Raw genomic sequence first — 27,191 nt, forward strand, 5'->3', positions numbered from 1 at the left:
GTTGAAAGTTTACCATTGCAGATTCTACCAAACTCCTCCGCCAATTTTGGGTCTAAATACTTGAAATTTTAGATGTAGGCTACCTGGACATGAGTCAAACTTATATATGCACATAAAGTTATGAACAGTACATAGAACGCGAGCAAAGCTGGGCTGAACTACCAGTAAAACAATAAATTAAATAAAAAGGATATTTTAATCTTTGCTTCTTTTAGGCTTTCATCCAATTCTTTACTTTTTCAATATATGCACTAAATAATAAAATTTATGACCACTTAGAAGTTTTCTTTTGCTAAAAAATTTCATCTGAGATGAGCCCTTTGTTGAGGAAAAAACTTTAAAATTGTGTATTCTTTGTTAAAAATAAAATTTCTCAAATTTTTAAATTTACAGAATTTAACTTCAAAATTTTCATTTGTACTATTGCTTTATCTCGTATATTGAGCTTTTTTTTAATCTAATTTAGATTGTCTTATAAATATTAATATTTATATAGACTTTGATTATTATACAATCTATAACATGAACGTATTTCAAAATTTCAGTAAATATATATATATATATATATATATATATATATATATAATCAATCTTTTAATTTTCTTATGGGGCAATATTATCTTTGGTACAAAAATTACTATTTTGATCATTATTGTTTTTCTCTGAATTCAGATGACTTGACAAATCCATAAAATTTCCGCATGTCAGTAATTTCTAACAAAATGTTTGATTTTCTTAGGAACTCCACGAAGAAGTAACCAGTAAAAATGCTGATGTTGATCGACTTACAAAAATTGTTACGTGTGAATCGAAATTGTTTCAGGGACGGCACTATGGCAGGTAAGAATTTACTTTTGATGCATGTGTATATGTAATAAGAATATGAGAAGAAAAATGGGTAATTCTATAGCTAACACTTATAAAGTAAGATAAAGCATATAAATTAAAACCAGTCGCTTGAAATAGCAACTGCTTCTAATTTAGCGTTAACTTGATGTCAACCACCACATACTTTAGTGCTGATGTGCATACTGTATTTAAATAAACTCTATATCATCTCTAATATGATCATAAACTTTTCCAGGTTATTGTCTTGATTTTTTTTTTTTTTTTTTTTGATTTTTTTTTGATTTTTTTTTTTTTTTTTTTGATTTTTTTTTTTTTAATTTTATTTTTTTTTTTTAACAAGTAAATGATCTTTTATTAATTTCCTTTAACTCTCTTTCAATATATATATATATATATATATATATTAGCACAAATAGTTAATAAAACATGTTAAAAAAACACTTTGAAAAAGAGTTAAAAACATTTAATCTGAAAAGGAAACACTTAATAAGTGGATAGTCCTTAATCCACAGAGTTTCGAAGGAATACTTTCCTTCTCATCAGAGGGTAGGAATTAGCAAAATACGGGATCAGATTTTGCATACAAAAGTATTTGATGAAACAACAAGTAAGTCAAAGATCTTACTTAATAACAAAAAAGTGAAGCAGAGGGAATATGGTGAAGAAAAAGGTGATCTCATGTGAATGGATAGTCTGGTGAAAGGTAAATTATCCAATGACGGTAAAATCCAAAAATGTAAATCCAAGAAAGTTAATTAAATTTCCATTCGTAAGGAAATCACGTAATTGGAAGATAGTCCAAAATAATCCAAAAGGCCGAAATCCATGGAATAATTCACAAATATGTACAAGGAAAAGGGGAAAAATTCCAATAATATTAATAAAAGAAAAATAAGATATGCATTTGACACGGCTGCCAAGACGAAGTGCAATTAAGAAAAATCAGTGAAGAGAAAACTGAAGAAGAGAAAAAGATTAAATGGTGATAGAATTAAATATAAAATAGAAAAGCAAATGTCAAAATGACCCAGACAAAATGAAATAAAAAGGTGCAAAAAATATAGGGCAAAAAATGAGGTCAACTGAAATGTATAGGTTATTACTTAAGAAAATGTCAGCAAGAGTTAAGACACTAAATGGAAAAAATCAATAAATTAATTAATAAATGAATAAATAGAAATAAAAAATTTAAAAAATAAAATTTTTAAGGGTAGAGGATGGCCAGTATCTGCAAATTCCGGATAAAGCAAGCAAGTATGTATGTAAGCAAAAGCATATAGTCAAATATAAGTAAATATACATACAGGATATGAATGTGTATGTAGATTGATATATTAGATGGGAATATTTTAAGACTAAAACGGAAATTGCAGATAAAAAAAAACGGCCAAGCAAAGAAGAAATAAAGGATTATTAAGTTATAAAGTATTAAGTAAGTAGAAAAAAACGATAATGTTAAAGAAAAATTATATATATCTGGAAAGTTAAAGTAATAACTTTGTAATTTCAAAATTACCATGATTAAATTTGGACTTATGTTTACAGAAAGAGATCAGTTCGTTTTTAGAATTGTTACTTTGAGGGGAAGTAATTATAGTTATAGCTTCAGTTGTGCAGAGCCTGGAGTATAAGACTTAACTTTTTTTATGATAGTCCATTTGATTGAGAAGGGAGTACTATTAGAGCTAAGTTTTTTAATTAAAGTGGTTAGAGAAGTTCGTTGGTTATTATTAGAATTATGGTTGTTAAAAGAAGAAATGTGGTTTGGTATTCTTTTCTTAATTAATGTTGAAGTAGCGCTGATATATGTATGTACTTTATTAAGATTTCGAGGTCTGATATTAATATTAATTTGCTGATTTGTATTAGTTAAATAGTTTGAATTTTGTTCATTATTCAACAAAGGGTGGGACAATGATTGTACGAGGACTATTTTGGAGGGGATAATTAGTGTTGTTAGTGTTAGGATGGCTGTTAGGAGAAATATTATTCTCATTGATATTATTATCATTATTGTTATTGCTAGTTGTATGATTGTAGATTGAGGGGCTGCTCAAGTGGTATATTGAATTAGTAACTATATCAGATTTATTTTATTTATATATAATATATATATATATATATATATATAATATATATATATATATATTTTGTGTACAGAAAGTTGTTAGTTGAGACAGATCATTGGTACCGTCGGTTTCAAGCCCGATAATAAGGCCTGTTTAAGGTATCCTTATCAAGCTCTCTTCAGCCAATATTCGTCTCATATTCAAATATATATATATATATATATGGAAGTTTTAAAAGCCAAAAACAATAATTTTATTGTTTTTGGCTTTTAAAACTTACATATATTCCTTTACCAACAATGTTTCAAGCAAATTACTACCTACTCTTATATATATGATCTGTAATTTTTTTAGATTCATTACGATGTTGAAAACTTTAATAAAATTAAATCTACTTGAAATATATTCGAATATAAAAAGTTTGCAGTATTATAGCAGACCTATAATATATATGTACTAGACTACCCGTGATCCATTGGGTCAGTATATGTTCCAGCTAGCTATGGAATAGTGAGTATACAGAATTTATGTATAAACACGCACTAATGTGGCTACCAGCGAAAACAATATGCAATTTCACGCGTACGAAAACAATTGAATGCATGCGCACACGCAAGCAAACATGGCGATCAGTGAAAACAATATGGAATATATTGGATAATAAAAAATCTTATCAGTGTTCTTAGATTAAAGGAAAAATCTTTTTTAAGAGGGGTGTAATCTGTTGCAAAAAAAAATACAAGGAGGGATTGTGCATTATGCAGGTCCACCCTAATTATTTGTGGATGTGTGTGTTAACAGACTTAAAAACATCAGGAAATAACAATTAACTGATTAAGTAATATTTAATGGTGAAATCTTTTTGAAGCAAATCTTAAAGTAATGAAAAGTCCACACACGTTTTGAAATGTTTCTACATATTTTCAAAATGTTTGGAACTTATTACCCCCCTCATTCCCTTTTCTGCCTTCCAACCCCAGTCGCCACCAAACTTGAAAAAAATGCTAACGATTACATGTCTCGCTATGTTGCCAAGAAGTGAGGTCTCATTTTATGTTAAATTTATATAGGAAAGTGATCCCCACTCTAAAATGTTAAATTTTAATTTAAAAAAATTATATTATCTTTAAAGGTCATTGAAACATAATGCCAAAAAATGGATTTTTTGATTTCCTTTTAGGAGGTAAACTACGCTGGGTTAGGTCGTCAAAAAAAAAAAAAAAAAAATTATTTTTTAAATATATTAATTGATCAAGTAGTTTCTCTTTACATTAGAAAAACATATATGCTTTTTTTGTTTGTTTGTTTGAAAACAATTCCAACTTGCAAAACAAAAATACAAATAAAATAATCATAAATAAATAATTTTGAATGCAAAAAATATAGTATTTTTTTGTTTTTTTTAATCAAGTTCTAGTTTTAATCCAAAATATCTTTTTAAATCACGTAAATTTATCATTTTTGTTTTAATTTATTTCTTTTAAACAGTCTTCTTATTTGTTAAGTTATAAATCTTGCCTATATCGTCTGTATGTACCTAGTGTTTGCGCGAAACTGAACTTTTTAAACCAGACTCTTAAACGAGAAGGACGGTTTAAACACCCAAGCAAGACAATTTGAGTTTTATAATTATATAGATTTATACAAGTGTACATCTTCCATAAAAAAATGATAGAAAAATATGATGTTCATACTTTTATTTACATAAAATAAAATCTTGACAAGTTAAAAAAGAAATAGGTCTTAATCTGGAAAGTTAACAAAGCAAAAATAAAGCATATCAATTAGTATAGAATGTAGTGAAAGATTTCTTTTTAAAAATTATTTTATATGGCTGGGATTGTTGAACTTGCTATTTGCTTTCTCTCTTCACCTAAACAATTGAAATGGTTTTGTTTGACAGTTTGTTTGTTTTTTTGTTTTTTTTTAGGGAGGGGGTTACTCGATAAATTTTGTGAAAGAGCAGATACACACACATTGGTCTTTATTATGGATCTGAGGATGACTTACAACTAGGTTAAGCAAAGACTAGCCAAAAAACAAAAAAAAATACTAAAATAAGCACTATAAAGGCTGTTTGTGAGATATTTTGAAGATTTGAAACTCTTGTGGGACTTGGAAGATTGAGAGCAACAATTGAGACAAGTCACAGACTGCAAAGAGAGTATGAATAATTGAGGCTGGGTAAGTTGAACTAAAACAAACAGTGGAAGAACATGAAAAATCAAACTTGGTAAAGACAATACATGCAACATAAATTCTGTATATGTTTGTCAGATTGCATGGTTAACATTGTTTTTAAGGGTTGGTGACAAAAAAGTTTTTTTGCTCCCCAGAATATGGCAAACTCAAAAAAGCAAAGGTGAGCTGACATGTCATTTAAAAGTTCACCAAGATGCAACTAAACAACAATATCAATATACTTTTGTCATATTCGAGTTGATGAATCACTGTCCCATTCGAGGGTTCTTGAAAAAGTTCAGAAACGTATCTGCGATTAGGTTGGCTCCACCACTTCTTCTCTTCCTCATCTCTCACAGATGTGATGTTGCGAGTGTCAGTCTTTTCTATAAATACTATTATAGCATGTACTCTTCAAAATCGTCTAATCTATTCTCTACTTCTTTTGTTCTAACTCATTTCACTTATTAGCCTAGTGGTCTTTACCAATTTGCCGTTCTTTTTAATTATAATACAGCTTCTTATTTCAATAACTTCTTTTAGAGAAACACAGGCATGTGGAACTTTATTCTTGCTTGCTATTTTACTCTTATCTATAACCTTCGTTAGATGTTTCATATATTTGCAATAATCATCTTTCATTGTGAATTCCTGCATCAAATGGCTTCATGTCTTGTCTGGAGTGAATTCCATAAAACTTTTTTTTGGTTTGACATGTTCCATGTGAGGGTGTTTACCAATGTTTAAAAGGTCATCTGAGTGGTAATAACAGATGAACACAAAATCAGATTTAGTAAACAAGTGATTACCACCATGTTAATGTGTGTAGTAAGAGAAACGGAAAATACAACTGAAATGGTTTTGCATGATTATTTTTATGGAATGATTTTGTGATGATTGACACAATGGAAATTTTTATTTGCAGCAATTGGAAGTTGAATGAAATGGATGGCCATAATCCAAGGGTTGTGGCTCTTCAAAACAAATGGCGAATGGTTTGGCGAATGTCTGTTGACCGCAAGAAGAAATTGCAAGATGCACTGGATACATTATTAGAGGTTTGTCATCTTTGCTCTATTTCTTTTGTGTGAATATAAATGCTTATTATTAATGGGGCTTCTTTGATATGACAAAAGCATATGGGAAAGTTTTTTTGTGGGGAGGGGAATTAGAAGTAGAAATAAATTGCAAAACTTTTGTCTCTAGTTCGAACTGGAAATGAGTGAAAGGCATTCAAGTTTTTATGATATTAAATATATTTTATGATATTAAATATATTTTATGATATTAAATATATTTTATGATATTAAATATATTTTATGATATTAAATATATCAGCAATTCTGTAATCTATTAATAATATAACATTCTCATAACAGCTGTTCACCATTGTTTTTTCTTTCCCCCCCCCCTGATAATGGTCATTGGGTGGCAATAAGTTTCTCTAGGATTTCAGTACTTTTCATGACCTTCCAGTAAAGGTCTGAATGGGGGCTCTTTTTTTTTCTGTTTTCATCCCCCTAGATCCTTCACAACCGTTATGTATGTTATCAACATTGTTTTTATTATGATTACATGACTAACTTTCACCATACCAAGCTGCATTTGTAGTAATTATTACAGTTGTAATACTTAAATTTAACACGTTGACTGCCATGTCATTCGCATGACAGTATGCAATAGATGCTGCATCAACAATATTTGTTGATGGCTTCTTTTTATTACCAATAATCATTGTAGATACAAATTTTTGTAGCCATGATCTCATTCTGACTTTCCTGAATAGACAGATTGTATATGAACCTTTTCAGTGAACAGGTTGAAGAGTTTTATTCCATTTTTTTTTTTTTTTTTTTTTTTTTTTTTAGAATAAATTAGCAGAATTTTAATCTTCTTGAGGGAATTAGGGTTTTATCAACAATGTCATTTCCTGGAGTATATATGCACTTGCAATTTCTAATGAGAAAATCTAATAAGAATTGTATCTTTCCTAGTCCATTTCCTTCTACAATTTTTTGTTGTTGGAGAAATAGAAACCGTTTAGAAGTAATTTAAACCTATTTTGATTTACTTAAGAATAAATGACATTCTGTTACAGTGGACTATTGCTTTCATATGATGAAATGGAATATTTTCGATCCAGTCTCATCCACAGTAGGAATCCTAAGAATGTTTTAATCGCTTTTTTGTTGTTAAAACCCATTTTATATGTCTATATGCAGGAATTGTTCCATTTACACTCATTTTTAATGGAGTGACTTGACTGGCATGCTAAAGCAATAAGATTAAGGGAAACTGTGTTTTTTAGCGTATATAGTTTCAGTATTGTGCAAATTTATGAAAATATTTTTGGTGATTCCACTGGCATATTTCTAGGGAATGGTGTGGCAGTCAACGTGTCAAACAAAACATAAAACACAGAAGTATGTTTAACATTTTTTTTTGTTAATGCATCACAGTAAAATAAGATTGTTAAAGCTTCAATAATATAAGCATTACTCCATGCATAAACATTTCCATTTTCTTTCAAATACATTTTAGTAAAATTATAATCCATATTTATATAAGTTTAAACTTTAAATAATTCAGTTACCACACATTTGTTTGCTACTACAAAAATGATACATCAACTGTTGTATTTCTTTATGTAACTTTAGAATGCCATTTTAGACACATTTAGTCATAATAAAATCCTACATTCATCACAATCACAGCCATCTTTAGAGGAAATAGTTCCTATTTTCCCCTCTAAATATGAAGTCTTCCTACCATCCACAATCATCACCAGAAGGAATTCTGCACTTTCAACAGATATGGGGTGTCACCCTTTGTAACTTGATCATAACACAGACATACCATAAGCTTTCCCTTTTCCACCTAATAAATAACGTCTCCCCAGCCATATTTCACCTAATCTGATTGGTTGAAACCTGACGTTCTTTTATTTTGGAATAAATATATTGCCTACATAAATAAACACTTTAAAAATTCTTTTTTGTCTTTGTTTGCACATCCAGAACAATCAAATATGTTAAGCCATTTCAATTTTTTCATGTGTATTGCTACTTTGTTTACATATCCAGACCAATTGCAGAGATCATAGATTTTATTGATATAAAATGTTTTGCAACACATCGAGACGTTTATAAGCCAAAAATTCTTTTAATTTTACATTAAATATAATTATACATGTTAATTGTTCTTATATACTTATGCTACCATGCTAAATCTTTTTTGTTTATATAAATCGTAGATGTTTTTACTAAATGTTTTGCGACACATCTACACGTTTATGAGCCAAAAATTCCTTTTCTTTTAAATCTAAATAAATCTTTTTTGCCTTCTACGTATGCTACTGTGCTAAATCTTTTGTGTTTACATAAATTGTAGATCTTCTTAATAAATGTTTTGCGACATGTTTATAAGTCCCCAATTATTTTTTTTTTATTCTAAATAAATTGACAATTTAAAGACTTCAAAGTGTGTGTATGCATGTGTGTGCCTGTGCAATACACATCAATCTAATACTAGTGTTAACCAGATGGAGCCACAGTAACCCGGGGCCAGGCGGGTACAGCTAGTATATCATCTTCAATAGAAGATTGATTATATAATAATACATACGCAATCTGCAGAAATATTAATATCATGTTCAAGCGTATTGTGTGACTGGTCAATGTCGGGTGCCCTGCTAATACATGATAGACAAAAACCAGAATCTGTAATTATAGAATTAAATTATAGAAATTAAAAACGTGCATTTATTTTTGAAATAAAATTTCCTTCATTTTAAGCAATGTTTTTTTTTTTTTTTCCTTTTTCTTTCACAGCTTGAGAGTGTAAAAAATTTTAATTTTGGACTCTGGCGAGAGCGATACCTCAACTGGATCCAGGAAAAAAAGTTTCGCATCACAGACTTCTTCAGGCGGCAGGACAAAGACTATGATGGTGCTTTAACTCGAAAGGAATTTGTCGTTGGCATGTTACAATCAAGTAAGTTATCTGCATGTGTGTGTAAATCAGTTGGGGCATTCCAAAAGTAATGCCTTCTATTTTTTATTCCGATCAAATGGATCAGAGGAGATTGCAAATTACATTATGATGACTGAACTTATGCATTCATGATTACTCTGTTTGAAATATTGACGGTGTGAGACTCTAAGAAAGCAACCTCTGTCATGGATGTGTATCAGAAGCAGAAATACGTCATTGAATTCCTGGCAAAAGTGCGCATTGAGAATATATAGAAAATAAAATTCTGGAGCACAAATGGTTGCTCATTTTAATAGTACAACTCACGTCTTCACAATTCAACTTTTTGAATAGAAAAAAAAATAGGCTTTACTTGTGGAAAAAACCTTTGTAACTATATTATATAGTTATAATAAAAAAAATGGTGTAAAATTAGTGTCAAACTCTGAACTTGCATGGAATTTTGAAAACTGGGTTGTGTGTATTAATAACTTTAGTAGTAGTTTATTGTCAGTTTTCACAGGATGAGACGCAAAAGTTTCTTCATAACTTACTTGTTATTAGTATATTTTATACTTATATATTACTTGGAATGAAAAAATTTTGACACAATCAATATTTTTGTAATCATGCTCCAAAAATTCTATATCAGCAAAAATTGTATACAAGTTTCAGAAATCTTAATCGCACACAAAAAATATTTATCAAGTCGTTGCACATATTAATATGCATCCAATAGTTTTCTAAAATAAGTCTTCAAATGAAAACAGTAAAACTCTTAAAAAAAAAAACAAATCAGAAGAGATTATTCAACCTTTTATTTCATTATATATTATTTTCGAATTTTTAAACTTTCATTATTACTTTTATCTTTATTCAAATTGATTGTCTTTTATTTTTACTTAATTAATTTTATAGCTATCTTTAAACTTGGTGTAAGAGTTTAAACCGCGAATTATATATTACAGTATTTTTCTTTCAACTTTTTTTTACTAAGATATATTTTAGGATAATATTTCTTGAAATGGTTCCATCAAATTTAATTAATGATGAATTTATTAATTTTTTTGCCATAATTTTTTGTCATATTTTCATTTTTCTCAAGAAAAAAAAATCTAATTGTTAAAAAGAAAAGTCCTTTTTCTATGCATTTCCTATGCTTGTAAAGTCTTTATATCCTTGATTATCCTTCTTTGTATGTTTAACATAATTGCTCTATAAACTATTTTTTATCATTTAATATAATTACTTTGTAAACTATTTTAAGTTACTTGTAATTATCACATTCTAACCATTCCTAAACAAAGTTGCTGCAAAGAAGGTGAGCTCCCTCTACCATGCTAGAAGAATTACACCCGAGAATATCCTATATCTTAATGCCACAATTTGCCCATGCATGTAGTATTGTTATCACCTCTAGACTAGTGCATTTACTTTCACTCTTAGACAGGGTTCAAAAAAGAGTCTAACAGGTCCCGCACTATTGGCCAAGCTCTAACCTCTGTCCCATCGTCGGATTGTTGCATCTCTGTGCCTGTTTTACAAGTACCTAATGGAATGTGCTCTGATGAATTTATGGCACTTGTGCCTCCAATGTACATACTTCTGATTAACCTCAAGCAGCAAACTTTTGAGGTCTCTAGATGCCAGAAATCTTTCTACTCTAATAGTTTCTACCCTTGGACTTCTAAACTTTGGAATTCTTTCTGTTTCCTGCTTTCTGGGCTGTACTAACCTGCAAAAGCTTAAATGTAATGTGAACATACATCTCGCTGATCAACTCCCCACAGACCCGTTAGACACAATCCCAAATAGTAGCCCCTTACATTCAAGTGGCAATATGCCTCGTTTGGGTTTAAAGAAGTAAAAAAAAAATAAAATAAATAAATAAATTAAAAAAAACCTTTGAACGTGCTGTATAACTGAGTTTTACTTGCACTTTAGTCCTGATGCTGTGTTTTAACTTCATCTATTCCCTGTGCTGATGAAGAGACTTGATATTAAAATCCATATCATCTCGGAAACTATCATACACAAAACTGTCTATGTTAAATGTGTGTTAATAAATATGTCATACTTTGTATTCTATAATATTTTATACAAGATAACCTGTGATCAGTTTGTAATGAATTATAAAAAATAAAGCTAGAAAGTTAAATGGAAAATCTGGTTTAAAAAAAGTATTAAGCCTGATACTTATTATTATATAGCTTCTTTGAAAAACTTAATTCAGTAAAGGTTTTATATATGATCTTACGACATCCAGTGGTGAGGCCCCATTTTGAGGATCTGGAGAATGTGGAGCTGCCCCTTAGTTACTACTGCTCCCAGGTCCACTTTTGTCTGGTGTGGAAATACCTGTTAGGGAATCTGATGCTACAAGATCAGGTTGTCTGAAGATACTGGCTTCCTGACCAAAAATGCACCAAACATTAATGTTATTGTTTTTTTTCCTTTCTTTTTGTAAAACTTAATCATGTTCTGCAAAATAAAAAACAAAATTTTACTTTTACAAACCACTCAAACCAAATACCATGAATAAATGTTTGAAGATAGAAAGAACTTAAAGAATAGAAACTTTTCCAAAATAACTGTATTCGGCATTAACGCAAAAAGGGTTGATATGCCATAAAACAAATTGAATAAAAAATATATCAGCAAAATGATGAAACAAATAGTCTGCTCTAATATTTCAACAAAAACAGAAAATTGAAATTTTCATGCGTAAATTTGTTGAAATGTAAAATTGACAAAACCTAAAAGTTAGGACAATGAAATATTTTCTTAAATTGAGTTATATGCATCTATAACTTAAGAAAATAAAAACAAGCAGCAGCTTAAGACCAAATCTAAAAGCAACATAAAGGAGGATGAAACCACAAAATGGCAAAAAACAATTACAAAAATGTGATATCCATATTTAAAAAAAAAAAAAAATCCTAAATGAGAATGATTTGTATTATTCATCAGATGAAATTTTGATGTTTCAAAAATTATCTTTTTCAGAATTCCCTACGAACAAAACCGAACTAAATGCTGTATTTGATAGTTTCGACCAAAACCACACTGGCAAGATTGACTACCGACACTTTATAGATGCTATGAAGCCTGAAAGACATGTAAGTATAGATACATATATAAAACAAAGCTAGCCAAAGAAATATATCTTACACAAAGCAAACTTACATTATATATAAAGTGAGAACAATTCTCAACCTATATACTCAACAAATTTTTGACCTACAGATTTGAAATCTGGTATATAGGGCATTCAGACATGTGGAAAACGTTTTAATCGGTTTTAATCTGGAAAAATAGGCTACTAAGGAGTCAAATTGAGAAATTGGTACATAGAGGTTATCGGATTTTATCTGTTTGTCAATTGTTTAATGAATGTGCATGCATGAATCATTCACATGAGATTCATTATGTTAAGAATAAGTAGGCTTGAAAACATTTATTAAAAATTGTGTCAAGTTGGCCGAATGGTAATCGAACGGGACTCGCTGTCTTTAGGTTTTGATTTCAATCTCAGCTTAAGTATTTTATTTTTCTCCTCACAAGAAGTGAACTGTTTAGAAAAAACGTAATACTCGCATGCACGTCTCAGTTTCTGTATGAATTAAAATATATTATGCATATTTTATGACTAGGGAATGCCGGGCAGCCTGTGAGAATTATATAATTGAGACAACTTCATGCATGCGTTTTTCTCATTACTTTAACTATGATGATTACACATTGATTTCTTATTTACAATTAATGAAATATTTAAATAAAAAATACAATAGCATACAATAAAACGAAATTTATTTTTAAAAATAATTATGAAATTAAATTCAACAGACTGCTTTCTTGTTTCTTGGCTGAGAAGTTTGAAAGAAATCTGGAAGAATTGAATCGATTGAGTAAAGTCATATTCTTAGCAAATTGTCATTTAATTTAGATTGATAGTTTTTGAAGTAATTTATATCCAATTATTTTGTTGAGATAAAATCCTTAATTAAATGATAAAATTTGTTATACAATGTTTTAACATAAAAAAAAAAAAACTTGAATTTCATCTACACTTCCTCGAATAAAAAATTCTTTGCTTAAAGCAAATCTTACAAATACTTAGAAAAAATAAGATTTTTATCATTTTTCTCGGCCTCCACTGAACCTAAGAATAGCTATTATTGTTTGATATTTTGTATATTTATTTTAAGCTTAAGCTTGAGAAAGTCATCATAACCACACAAAAAAAAAACTGTTTAAATCAAATTTATTGGAAATGTGTCTGTATTTCCATAGAATTAACACTTGTTAACGTTTATTTTAATGAAATTCTATTTTGAAAATATTTTTCAGAAAACTGCTCGTATGAAAACTGGTAAGCGACAGGCGACAGATTCAGAACTGATCCATGATGAAATTGAACGGCAAATCTCATCTTGCCAGTGTCGGCGTCAATTTAAAGCTGAAAGAATTGATGAAGGACAATACAGAGTGAGTCAAATAAACTCTACATCTTTTACTTGGTACTTCTGATGCTAGGAATTTTAAGAACATGTAATCATTTTTTTTGTTTTCAAAATGGTCATCGTTTTTGAAAATACAAAAGAAACTGATTTAGTTTTTACAAAATGATATGGGCAAGAACTGGGTGATCAATAACTTCCTAATCAGGAAGTGGGTGATCATTTTATTCCACGTTTGACAAAAAAAAAAAAAATCTGATTCATTTCTCGAAAAAGAGGTTTGCCATACTTTAACTGATTAGATTACTTTCTTTTCATATATATATATATATTTATATATTTGAAGCTGAAACAACGCATTATTACAAAATAAATACTTATTTTGTTTGAAATTTATATTGGAACTTATAAATATATTTCGAAGCTACACTTCATCTTCAGTATGTCTTTTTTTGCCATGTTTTTGTTGGAGCATAGAATCAACAAGTAGAAGTCCGTCCGTTGTTTTTATGGTAGTCTTTTCAAGTGTCGGAACGATGCGTTGGTCACGTGGAATTCACGTTAGGGTTTGTGTTCTTTGATTGGCAAAAAAAAAAGACATACTGAAGATGAAGTGTAACTTCAAAATAATTTATAAATTTCAAACAAAATAAATGTTTATTTTATAATAATGCATTGTTTCGGCTTCAAACGTATCTAATACGTATTTCATTTTATTCAAACTCAACCAGCGCTTCTATCAAGGAACACAAACCCTAACATATATATATATATATATATAGGAAATTTATTACTGTGAGTCCAGAATGAGTTTACAAATTGTTTCAACTAGAGGAAAATCCTCAAAGAGAGGAAAAATCCAACTAGCATCATCAGAATTCATAGATATATATATATATATTATGCCAATGTTATTCATAATCTTTGGATAGATTTCCTCATCTTTGTTGTTACATTTCAACGTTTTGTCCTCCTGCTTTCTTCCAGTATCTTTTGTGTCAGACTTGGAAACCCTAATGGAATTTTACACCTAATTAATTATTAGGACCATGGGGTTACACAATTCACATTCTATTCTCCAAGTCACATGATATTTTCTGTTAACTGTTTGCAGGCTTTACTCGGGATTGAACCCAGAACCTTGACCAGTGCACTAGTTGTCTTGACCATGTGGTTATGATTCTAATAAACAGTTGCTTGGAAATTTCATAACAATTTTTGAGTTTTAAACAAAATACAAGAAAGCTTGAAGGTAAAATTGTCAAAATGTTACTAGAACAACAAGATGAGAAAGCCAGTATAAAAATTCTAAATAACAATGAAAATTTGTCATCTCAAAAATTTTTGTTTTTGTTTTTACCATTTCAATCATTTTCTTTTTCTCTTTCAGTTTGGGGAAACACTGAAATTGAAACTTGTCAGATTCCTCAACAGTTGCGTAATGGTACGCGTTGGAGGAGGTTGGGTGACTTTAGAAGGGTTTTTAGAAACGAATGACCCATGCAGAGGTATGTTACCATTCGTTTGTTTTAAATTCTTTAAGCGCATTATGAACTTTGTTCAAAGTATGAAAATGTCTTGGGAATTTGAAAGCTTTCTATTTCGATTGAAACTAATAAAACTAATCCTCCATTTTTCTTTAATAATTTTCAATTTTAATCATGTTTATTATTTGAGTATTTATGTACTCCTGTGTCATCCAAAAGATTAGTGTTGTAACTTCAATAATTAAATAGGTTGCATATAAACATTTTTTACTTGAGTAAAATTTACCATTAAATAAGATTCAAGTATTTTTTCTTCAATCCTAATATCAACTGTCTAGATCTTTCTTATATTGACCTTTTCTCTGTTGGTTGAGATATATTTCTGATCCTGTGCAGTTCTAGGAGGTTCATCCTTCCAGACTTTGTTTCTGAGAAATTGCTAATCGCATAAGGCGCCCCTCCCAAGGAATACAGATGGGGCTGCCCAGGCAATTTTTGTGGGTCAAAGTGCTCCTTCTCAGGAATGCTGACTTTTCAATTTTACTTTCCAACCCTTGTCATATTTTTCACTGAGAGAGAGAAATAAATACCTTCAAATAAAATTTGCTATTAAACTAGACACAAGTTAAAGTCAAATGCTTATTTAAGTAATAAATTTATTAATATTTGTTTACTAAGAAAATTAATTTGTCTAAAGTATGAAATTGCAAACATCCTGTCAGCTAGGAGTAAAATAGCAATATGCATTCAATGAATTGCATACAATACTTAAATGCTTTCGCTCCAAGTGTTTAAATGTTATAAATAAAAATGTTATAAAATAAGTGTTATTAATTACAACCATTTTGATAAAATTTTTGAAAAATTTTTTTTATATTAATTTAAATTATTTAGAATAATAAAAAATTTTTTTTAAATTTCTAACATTTTTGTTGCATTTTTTTTTTTTTACTCTTTAGAAAAAACAGCCTTTATCATTCTGCGGAGTTGTAGAAGCAAGTATCCCATCCCTTAATTTTGTTGTTTGTGCAAACCCATTGTTAAAATTGCACGGGGACATTTTCTTTGTTTTACATAAAAGGTTTCTATACAAAATGTGTGAAATTCGATGACAAAACTGACAATTTGACACATTTAATTTGGTTATTTGAATATTTGTACATTGAAAGGTTTTTTTATTAACTTTAGGGTAATCCTAAAATATGCTGGTCGGCACTATTCTAAAACCCTTTATTCTTGCATAAAAGTATTAAATGCAATGTTTTTGTTATTTTGAAAATGCATTTAATTAATGTAAAAACAGTTACGATGGCAGTTGTCACACAAGTTGTTGGAGACAATTCAATATGGTTGCTTATTGGTCACTCTTGTTTTTACGTTTTTCTAAATATTTTGACATGTCCACGAATTTTTTTTACCAATAAATAAATCTTCGGAAAAATAAAATTGCTAATTTTGGAATAGTGACAAGTTTAGAGAATAATGACCTCACTCTTTTAAAATTGGTACTTTTATTTTTCCAGAAATTTATTTGTTTGGAATTTTTTTAAACAATTATTCTAAAGTTAATATTACCTCATTGAAAAATAATCTTTTTTACCAAACGTTTCTGACATTTTTAGGTTTTGTAAAAAAAAAATAATACAAGCCACAAATCAAAAATCAAAATTAAGTAACTTCACACAAGTTTCTTATTTTGTCTGTTTTATGATAGTTATTGTCCTCATGAAGTCAGACGAATTCATCTTATTAGGTTATCCCATCAGTTATGTCCAGATTTTAATTTTGTGAAATTGATAAATTCAAGTTGCAAAATAGTTGGAGAGGAGATTAATTTAGCTCAGGTTAATAGGTTTTTAATAATAGCTATTTTGTATCACAAAAAGACTTTCTCTAAAGTAGTTAAAGGTACAATGATTATTATTGTTAGATTATATTTATGTTGATGTCGAGAATTCATTGTTAGTGTCAGTGAGAACATCTAAAAAGGGATTTTATTTAATTCCAGGGCCAATTTAAGCAGAGATCTTGGAAATTTGTTTGCTAAGTGTAATTTCATTACTAAGTTTTAGTCAAAATTAGGATTAGAATGTCAACATAAGTTGATTTTTTTTTTTTTTTTTTTTTTTTTTGTATAAAGTTATGGTTTATTTACTAAGTTATTCATATAATAGTTACTGGATGTTGGATCTAACACAGAACCTATGGCAATTCCATCTTTTTGTACATAGATTTTTCCATGATGGTTGCAAAAGGGAACTTCTGTAGTATAAGCCAATATTTTATGAATTTTCAATGGGCAGTTATTAGGCTTATAATAAATTTATATAGATGCAATTAAAAGATATTGCCTTCTCTTCCTTCCAAGTCTTCTTGCCACCTTGATGACATTCTGCTATTTTTATAAAAGATATAGATCTATTTAACATCGGTTGGTAATCATTTTTCTAACTTTTTTCATTAGTTTCAGTACCTACTGACGCAATAGATATACACCTTAAATCGAAAACGAGGCTGATCTAATTGCACAAGCCAACATTTCTTTGTGTCTCAATCTCTATTTCTGGTAAAGATAAATATTAATAGATCAATTTCACTCGTCCTCTTTCTTTCTCTCTCATTATTTCATTCTCCATAATGTTCGTTTCTATCTAACAATACTTGAATAATGATGCTGAAAGAGAAAGCTTTTTTATAATATGCAACTATGCCATTTTATTCTTTAAATTTTTTGATTAGTATGAGTTTCAGTATTAACCACAATATTACAATTATAACTGGTTTCAGCATCAACCACAAACGATTTATTTTTACTTAAACTGTGTTTTCAGTGAAAAAATCCATTAAAAACAAATTAAGGGATATGGTTTATGGAAATTTCAATAACTGCAAAAATGCATTTGTCAAATACTACTGTACAACACAAGGTACTGTCAGGAGTAAGGGCAAGAATTTAAGTTCCTCAATTTCCTGGGCAATATCGAGGTACAGGTCTTGCTAGTAAAAAAAAAAAATAGTTTCCTCGTTTATCCAAAGTTTCATTATCTACTTTTAATGTATCTTTATCATAAAATTTTTTCATCATTTGAGTTAAAGCTGTTCAATATTTTTTTAAAGTATTTCTTAATAACAAGAGAAGAATGGAGATTGCATCTTGATGTTAACGCATTTGATGTTGTTTAAAAAAAAAAAAAATTGCATGTTTTTGTTTTAAATAATTTGTTTATTGCATTTTGATTATTTTCCATATTTTTTGTCTTCTAAATGTCAGACATACAATTTCTTTTTACTTAAGTGGTAAAAAAAACTTATTGGATTGGGATTTTTATCCCATTTTTGTTCATGCATGAATTGCAGTAATTTTTATTTTGATGAATTTCATTAATTTTTATTTTAATTGAATGTAAATTGTTTTCTTGACTGAGTTTTCATCTTTTAAATGTCTTTGTTTGCTAATGTAAGTTGCATTGACAGTTGTCATGTTCAGCTTAAAAAAATGGAGTTCATTTTATTTAAAATTTTAAACCATTTTAACCTATTGCACAATCTAACTTTGATATAAAATTTTAGCCAAATCAAAATGCATAAAATCTAAAATCACTTTAAAAGAACAAGTAAATATACTTACAACTAATAACTACAAAACCTGAATAAATAAAAATAACTTTTTCGATTGATAATTACAATACTTTCCCCTACCAAAATATTACAGTGTATTTCTCCAAAGTTGCTTTCCCGAGAAATAATGTTCTTCTTCCTATAGCAATAAGAAGTTTTAGATGAAGAGAAATATTGCATGATTTCAAGTTTGCTGTGTGTTTGCTCCTACAGCTAAAGGCCGAACTACGACGGATCTTCGAGAATCATTTGTGTTGGCAGATGGAGTTGCACAAAGTCGTGCAGCATTCCGTTCTAAAACCCCGGACCCATATGGTAAAAAGAGATTGTCCGAAGGTTACGCATCATCAAATTCATCAGGTATTCAAACAAAACTGGCCCCTCAAAAATAAATGGCCTTTCTATTGCACACCCATGCCCATCTTCCCAAGATCATCCAGACAGCAATCTGTTCAATTTGTCCCTGCTGAGAAAAATAAGAAGCAAAACCCCAATTCATAACCAAACACATACAAAAATATCTTTAACAAATGTGAATGTTTCTTTGTATTAATCTTTCACACAAAACTTGAATGCAGAAGAAAGCATAAATTCTAAGATTGGTATTGTTTTAATTAGGTTCTTTCATCATTAGTGATGGGGCAATTCTAAAACAATTACCAATTCTGACACAATTATTCTGATTCTTTTAAAATCTAAGTATTTAGTTAGACAGATTTGAATTTTCAGCTTACCTTAAAAATCTATGTAATATGTGCATATAGTTCTGTACGTATAAAAACATGTGTGAGTGAGTGATTTTAGTTTAAAATCAATAAAAATTTATTTTAACATTAAGTACTAGCAATGGAAAATGTTATTTTTAAACAATCCTCCTAAAAACAAAATTAAAAGAATCAGTTTTGGCATTGGGAAATAAGCAAAAAAAAATTTCTGATTCCAATACAGCTATTTTTCCAATTCTTGATTGTCCACCCTTGATTGCTGTCTAATCAACAAACTGAAACTTTATTATACTACGGCATGTTTGTTATAGAATATTATGAGAGGATTGAAAAGGATTTTACTATATCAATCAATTGTCAATCTATCCATCTCATTAACTCTTATCCTAAAGTTACTTTTTTCTTCTTTTTCTTTTAATTTTAGGTTTAGTTATTTTATAGCACCTAATTTTTTTTTTTTTTTTTTAGGTTATTTAATGCCGATTTCTATTTTACCAAAGGTTTTTATGGTCCAAGATCTTAATTTATTCAACTATTTTTATACTATTTTCTATATTTAAATTAACCATTCAAATGACTGTCTTTAGCGCATTCATCTCTATTATAAAGTATTTTCAAATTTCTATCTTGTATTATTAAATAACAGTAACCTTTTTTGATGGTAATGTAGGGATGATAAATAAAACTTTCGCATTAAGTTATTTTTGTTTGTGTTTGGATTCTTTATTTCACAATAGCACAACCAAAATAAAATGGCTTTCTTTTCATTATGAATGTCATCCCCGCTCTCCACCCAATATCTAATAATAAAATGATATATACACATTAAAAAGAAATGCTTTTCCTGCCTTGTTGCTGTCACCAGCAATTCCAGGAATAATTGGTTGCTTAATATGCATGTAGTCAACAATGTCTTGAAGGAAACATGTGAATGCATTTGGTTACAGGAAGCCGCCGCTGCTGTTGCAAACGTTTTTTTTTTTTTTTTTTTTTTTTTTTGCGTTTGGGTTACCTGACCTTTTCTTCTCCTCTGCTTTTAACCTTATGCCCACCAAATGGCTTGGTAAACAAGTCTTTAAAATATTTCACACACTTTATTTAAACATCAGTATCCTCTTGCAGCCTATTTGCAAAACTGAACTAACCTGATTGAATGTTGGTTTATTAAATTGATTTAACCCTTACAAATATTAACTAATTTTTGGACTTTACTATACTAAATGACTTTTTTTCTTCTTTTTTTTTTTGTACAAGGTAGTCACCACTTATCAAGGCCTGGAAGCCACTCGGGGATAAGGGTTATTGTGTGTACAGTATGTTAGTGTTAGAGATTTGATAAAAGTGTCTTAAGGAGGCGGTTTATCAGAAATTTGTTTACATTGGACTTGAAGACATCCCGGTTCTAGTCAGGTGGGAAACAGGGAACAGGAACAGTTCCACAGGCATGCACTTCTAAGAAAGAAACTTTGTTCATGGAATCTACATTTTGATTTTGGCAGAGATAAGGAGTGGGGAAAATTTTTGACAGTGGTTTCAGCTAGGTGGGTGTTTATCATGAAAGATTAGCAAGAGGGGATGAGAGATTGGAGTTCAGACGAGCACCTGCCATGGTAGTAATGATAAAACAGAAAGGCTCGCAACGTCTATCCTGTGGGAGAGAGGTTGCAGGGAAGAGAAAAGGGCATTACCCACTAGGCTACAAAGCCTATTTTGTACTCTGTCAAGACAGGATAGGCTGTTTTTAGCAGCTCCTGCCCAGATGTGGCAGCGGTACTCCATCCTTAAATGTACTTGGCTTTTATACAGATAAAGAATTGCATCAGGGGTGAGATATCTTCTGGAGCGGTAGAAGGATCCTACCATTTTTCCAGCGACCTTGGCAACTGACTTGATTTACGTATTCCATTTCAGGTCAGGAGTAAAGGTCAAGCCCAGAAGCTTATCAAAACATGGAGCTTCCCCTAGATGAGAGCCACCCATTTCAATTGATGCCAGATGGGGATCAGAGCGTTGATGATGTAAAGATAGGAACTTGGTTTTAGATGCATTGAAAGTAACCAGCCACCTCCTCCCCCACTGTACCATGCGCTCAAGATCAGAACAGAGAGAATCTGAGAGAACTTTGTCATTTACAGCCTTTTATGTGTTGCCATAGATGGTCATGTCATCAGCATAGATGTCGACGAATGATTTAAGTATGTGTTTTGGGAGATCATTGATGTATATCAGGAAGAGAGTTGGGCCTAGGATGGATCCCTGAGGGACTCCAGCATTAATATTGAGGCCTCTGATTTCTGCCCATCAACCACTACTCTTTTTTCTTTTTTTTTTTTTTTTTACATGGGGGTCACCATTTATCAAGGCCCGAAGGCCACTCAGGGATAAGGGTTATTGCGTGTACAGTAATCAATGAGATAGTATTGTAGTAATCATTAGTATTGGAGATTTGATAGTGTCTTACTTAAGGGGGCGGTTTGTAAGAAGTTTGTTTATGTTAGACTTGAAGACATCCAAGTTGTAGTCAGGTGGGAAACAGGCAAGTGGCAGAGAATTCCACTGGCATGCAGTTCTAAGAAAGAAGCTTTGCTCATGGAATCTACGTTTGGATTTAGGCAGAGATAAAGAGTGGGGAAAATTATTCACAGTAGTTTCAGCCAAACTGGTGTTTATCGTGAAAGATTGATTATGAGCCTATCGGAGAAAAATGATTTAATGATCGAGAAAACAATTGCCCTAGGGGGGAAGCCTTTGTCAAGAGATTCGCTAATCCTATGAGATATAACAGTTAGAACATCTGCTGCAGATCTGGCAGAACGGAAACCATATTGCATGTCACTAAGAAGGTTATTTCTGCTGAGGTGGGTGACTACTTCTCTATTTAATATGGATTCCAGCAGCTTACTCATGACACACAGGAGACTTATTGGTCTGTACTGAGAAGGAGAGGACTTATCACCTGAGTTCTTAAATACAAGGCATACTGATGAGGTTTTCCAGAGTGTTAGCAAGCACTTCTCTAAGGCAACGCTTAAACAGTTTTGTAAGTATGGGGGCAAGTTCTAGTTGAAGCTTTTTCAGCACAATGATTGGAATGCCGTCAGGGCCAGTTGCTTTACTGGAATCAAGGTTCTTGATTAGCTTGGCGACATCACGCACAGATATTTGTATGTTGCAGAGCGTGTTGTCCATTATAGGAGGAAATATGGGGGCTTGATGGCCTTCGTCGCATAGGGTAGAATTAGCTGCAAAGTTCTTAGCAAATAGTTTGGCCTTATCTGATGCTGACGAGATTACCTCAGGTCCATTGATGATAGTTGGGATAGAACGCACGCTTCTGTTAAGGATCCTGTTTGCTATTTGCCAAAACTGGTGGGAACCAAGCCGCTGCTCAGCTACTTTGGATTTAACGGACTGAACATATAGCTCTCTTGCATTTTTTATTACTCTTTTGCAGTGGTTGCTGGCAGTCCTGAAATGACTTAGTATTTTTAAATATTTCAAAAATGTATTGGAATCTTGTTTTTAGCAAAGACTTGCACTCATTTGTTATGAAAATGACTAAATGCTAAATGTATGTTGTAAAAACAACAGTTTATTAATCTTTCTAATAACAATTTATGCAAAGAACAAATGCAACAATACTTACAGAATGACAAAAATTACAAATAACTTAATGAAAGGTATAATTCTTCATAAAACAAATTAAGCACTTCCGGCACTTAGTAGTGTCAAGCATAGCATTTTATATACACACACACACACACACGAGACACTCTTGGTTTTGACAGTTTGTCTAGTGTGTGCATGTGTATGTAAAAAAAATTATAAACATTGTAACAAGTCTACGCAGAGCGATTAATGTTTGAATGTAGTCATCAGAACTTCAAGTGCTTCTTGAACCATGTAGGTTCATTGCAATGTTTATATGATTTTATTTATAAAAGCTCTACGCACACATTGAGCACTTTTGATAAAATACATGTTCATGCTATCAAAATACTTCAACTTAATCTTTGTGTAGACTTGTAATGATACAACCAGACAACTCTTCTAGCTTTAATTTTCTTTATAATATATATATATATATATATATATATATATATAGGAAAAAGGTAAATAACTCTAGGAATTTAGATTTCAAGTAAAATAAGCTATTAAATTTATTTTTTTGACATAAATTTTGGTATGGCTTGCCAGCTTATTTTGTTTTTTTAACTTTTGCCATTTTTTTTTCTTTTGTACGATTTGTTGTCTTGATTGCATGAATATTATTTTCTTTAATAATATTACAATGTACAGCTTGAAACTATACTAATCACTTTCTTTCCTTATACAGACATTGAGCAACTTAATTCATTTTAATGAATTTATTAGAATGACTGAATAGCAAGGAAGCATAAAATTGAAATAGTCTCTTGTTTGCTTAAAACGAAGTTGTCTCTCATCATTATGCTTAATAGTTAGATTTGTTGAAATCTAAAATGGCTAATTAAACTCAAATTAATTTTGAATCAAATTTTTTGTATAAGTTATTCAATAGAATAGTTTAAGACTTTTTCTTGAATTTTTTCATTCAAATTAAATGTTGTTTGATAATTGTTTTCTGCTTTGTTTGCCATGATGAAATAATTTTTTAATCAAAAAATATTATTACCGTCAAACATATGCAAATATTTTACGAATAGAAAGACTATTTTTCAATTTCTTCATTTGTACTATTGAGACTACTAATTATATTTTGAATGTTAGCTCTGTGAACATGAAATTAACAGCCTTATGTAAATAACACCAAATTATATAAGTCCCAAATAATTTTGTTAATGCTGACAAGACATAAAATGTCATGTTAAAGATTAGACATATGCATATATGGAAGTGTGAACCACAAAAATGTCATAGAAACAAATTTCCTAAACAGGAAATAGCAACTGAGGCAATTTTTATTTTTGTTCGAATCCAGACTACCATTTTGTGGAGAAGATGGATTTTTCCACATATTGGAAACCAATCTTGTGTCTAACTCTGCCCTCATGATGAGGCAAGTAAAAAGGAACAATATTAAAAACACTTTAAAGTGTAAAAACAAATGTCTGTCAAAAGGATGGACCAAAAAATATCCTGTTTGCTCACTTTCAAAGAGGAGAAAGAAGTCAATGCTTTGTTTTGATTCTCAATTTTTTGTGCACCATACCAAGGATCAACATGTGAGTGCTACCTCCTCCGGTGTCAAAAGGAAAGAACTCTAAGTCCTGCAATGTTAACATGTGATAAAATGTTTTTCAATGTTTTAATCGGCCAAATCACATAAGTGCACAGGAGAAAGTAATTATCAATTTTAGCACTCAACTTATCAGCTGATAAAATTAACAGCAACCATAGAAAGATTTTCTTCAATTTAATTTTCCTTGCTTTTCTTTTGTAAAATAGTCTTTTTTTTTTCTAATTGTCAACCATTCAATTCAATATCTTAATGAATCCTAATGTATTTTGTATTCACTAAATGGTCATTCAAAAATGTTTCTTAAAAAGAAAAATTAACCTTACTGTTGCATTTTTCAGCATGACTGACTTATCTCCCCTGAAAAAAGGAAGAAAAAAAATTACATTGCATTTTCTTTCCATTCTAACAAAGAGTTTGTAATTAGCAAAAGTTGGTTTCAGACTAACAGGGTTTGTGCAATTTCTCTTTCATTTCTTCTGAAATTAACAAATTGCTCGTTTTGTTTGTAGTGGCATTTTTCTATTTCGAAGCAACAGGCTTTTCCTTTCCTTTTTTTTTTTTTTTTTTTTTATAACTTTCATTTAGTCCAACCAAAACAAAATCTTTCTGCTTTCTAAAATGAAATCAGATCACTTGAATCGAAATCCAATGAATTATCTTCAGTAATTAAACACTGAACAAATTAAAAAAAAAAAAAATAACATCTTTATGCCATTGCAATAGAGGTATGGAATAAAAAAAATTAAAAAAAAAAAAAAAGCTTTGATTGAAATGCATTACAATATTTTAAGGTGAGTCTTCAGTGATATCTTCATTACATCACTCGTTTTGTGTTTTTCAACATAATACCAGTTCAATCAGTAACGCGATCATACTTTGATTGAAAATGATGCTTATGAACTTTATCTCAGATTGAAGAACTGAAATTTAGAGGTGGTGCTCTGTTAATGCCTTCTCATCTTGCTCCCATTTGTTTTACTAGAGCTTATACTTGTACATTGCTCCCCATTTTTTTTTCTCCAAGACATTTCATCTGGTAGATGTTTTAATACCTTCTGAAGATATAACGCGTTGTAGTTACTTATAGCTAGAAGTGCATTAGACTCATAGTGGATTGATATTTACAAATCAAATATTTATAAACTGATTTTTGCATATTTTAAGCATTGTTTACTTAAAATTTGATTTAGACTATTAAAATTGCATCTCAATTTATTTAGTCCTGTCGTGCAAAATGATATTTCAAAACAAAATTGTGTGGCTGAAGGTTGTTATGGTTTCTTATATTTCCATAGGTATTTATTTGTCCAATTCATACCTCGAGCAGTCAGCATGTTTGTCTTCAATAGTCTCCACTTCTTGTATAAGAATTAAAGGGCTATTTTCTAATATACATAATAAAAATCACTTTGCTAGAAACACTTCCCTACTCAGACATATGGAAAAGGCATGAAACCTAACTTTCTTACAACCATGAACAAAATAACTAAATCTTCATAGGATTATTTACAATGAGTACTGTTTTAGCAATAAAGATCACTCACAATCTGGTTTATATGATGAATAAGAAGGTCATATATAAATTTACTTTTGGCAGACTAGTACATAACTCTCCTTTCATCTTTCTGCAACATCAGGAGTGATGTTTCTGACAAAAAGAATTGTTTTCTGGATCTGAATCTATAATCTAACAATTTATCGTTGGCTAGTTTATGATTTTAAAGTATTTTTTTTTTAAAGCTCTTTGCATTGTCTAGAGTGATTTCCATGAAGAGAAAAAAAAAACAAAGAAATACACTTTGATGAACAAATACTGTCGCACTACACAAAAATATACATGCATACATTATTGTAATAAAATTAATATTTTACAATGACACTCCGGTTTCTAAGTCCTGAAGTTTTCTAATTATTAAATATCTTTCATAGAAACATTTTTTAATTCATTAGTTTTCACTGAAATTATGAAGGTACAAAACTAACTTTCATTAAGGAAGCAATTGTGTATTTTTTAGCTTTAAGTTCTTTTATTTGTGTAAGGAAGAATCTTTTATTGTCTAAGACAAAATGAGTGCGATACTTTTTTTTTTTTTTTTACATGGGGATCACAACTTATCAAGGCCCGGAAGCCACTCGGGGATAAGGGTTATTGTGTGTACAGTAATCAATGGGATAATATCGTAGTAATAGTTGGTATTGGAGATTTTATAAAGTGTCTTACTTAAGGGGGCGATTAATCAGGAATTTGTTTATGTTGGACTTGAACACATCCAAGTTGTAGTCAGGTGGGAAATAGGCAAACAAGAGAATTCCACAGGTGTGCACTTCTCAGAAAGAAGCTTTGTTCATGGAATCTACGTTTTGATTTAGGCACAGATAAAGAGTGGGGGAAATTAATGACCGTGGTTTTAGCTAGACGGGTGTTTAGCGTAAAAGATTGGCGAGGGGGGACCAGAGATTGGAGTTCAGACGAGCACCTACCATGGAAATAACGATAAAACAAGGATAGGCTCGCAACGTCTCTTCTGTGGGAGAGAGGTTGCAGGGTAGAGAAAAAGGCATCCCCCACTAAGCCACAAAGTCTATTTTGTACTCTGTCAAGGCAGGAT

General features: G+C 30.4%; 1 protein-coding gene across 12 annotated transcripts in view; it reads left to right on the forward strand.

Moving 5' to 3' along the window:
- The window catches only part of LOC145286342 (microtubule-actin cross-linking factor 1, isoforms 6/7-like), a 770,369-nt gene that overhangs the window by 731,848 nt on the left and 11,330 nt on the right, over positions 1-27,191 (forward strand). For 4 of the 12 annotated variants that reach the window (XM_080135266.1, XM_080135265.1, XM_080135270.1 and 1 more), the window contains 8 exons: positions 740-840; positions 6,025-6,157; positions 8,930-9,092; positions 12,078-12,190; positions 13,422-13,559; positions 14,922-15,039; positions 15,978-16,013; positions 18,850-18,996. In XM_080135266.1, the coding sequence (XP_079991392.1) occupies positions 740-840; positions 6,025-6,157; positions 8,930-9,092; positions 12,078-12,190; positions 13,422-13,559; positions 14,922-15,039; positions 15,978-16,013; positions 18,850-18,996 (949 nt within the window). The remainder of the gene's footprint in view (positions 1-739; positions 841-6,024; positions 6,158-8,929; positions 9,093-12,077; positions 12,191-13,421; positions 13,560-14,921; positions 15,040-15,977; positions 16,014-18,849; positions 18,997-27,191) is intronic. The other 8 variants (XM_080135273.1, XM_080135275.1, XM_080135274.1 and 5 more) reach the window with 3 other exon arrangements.

The sequence above is a fragment of the Euprymna scolopes genome, chromosome 10 (genome assembly GCF_053919585.1).
Source record: "Euprymna scolopes isolate OS-2025 chromosome 10, ASM5391958v1, whole genome shotgun sequence".
In the NCBI taxonomy this organism is placed as follows: Eukaryota; Metazoa; Mollusca; class Cephalopoda; order Sepiida; family Sepiolidae; genus Euprymna; species Euprymna scolopes.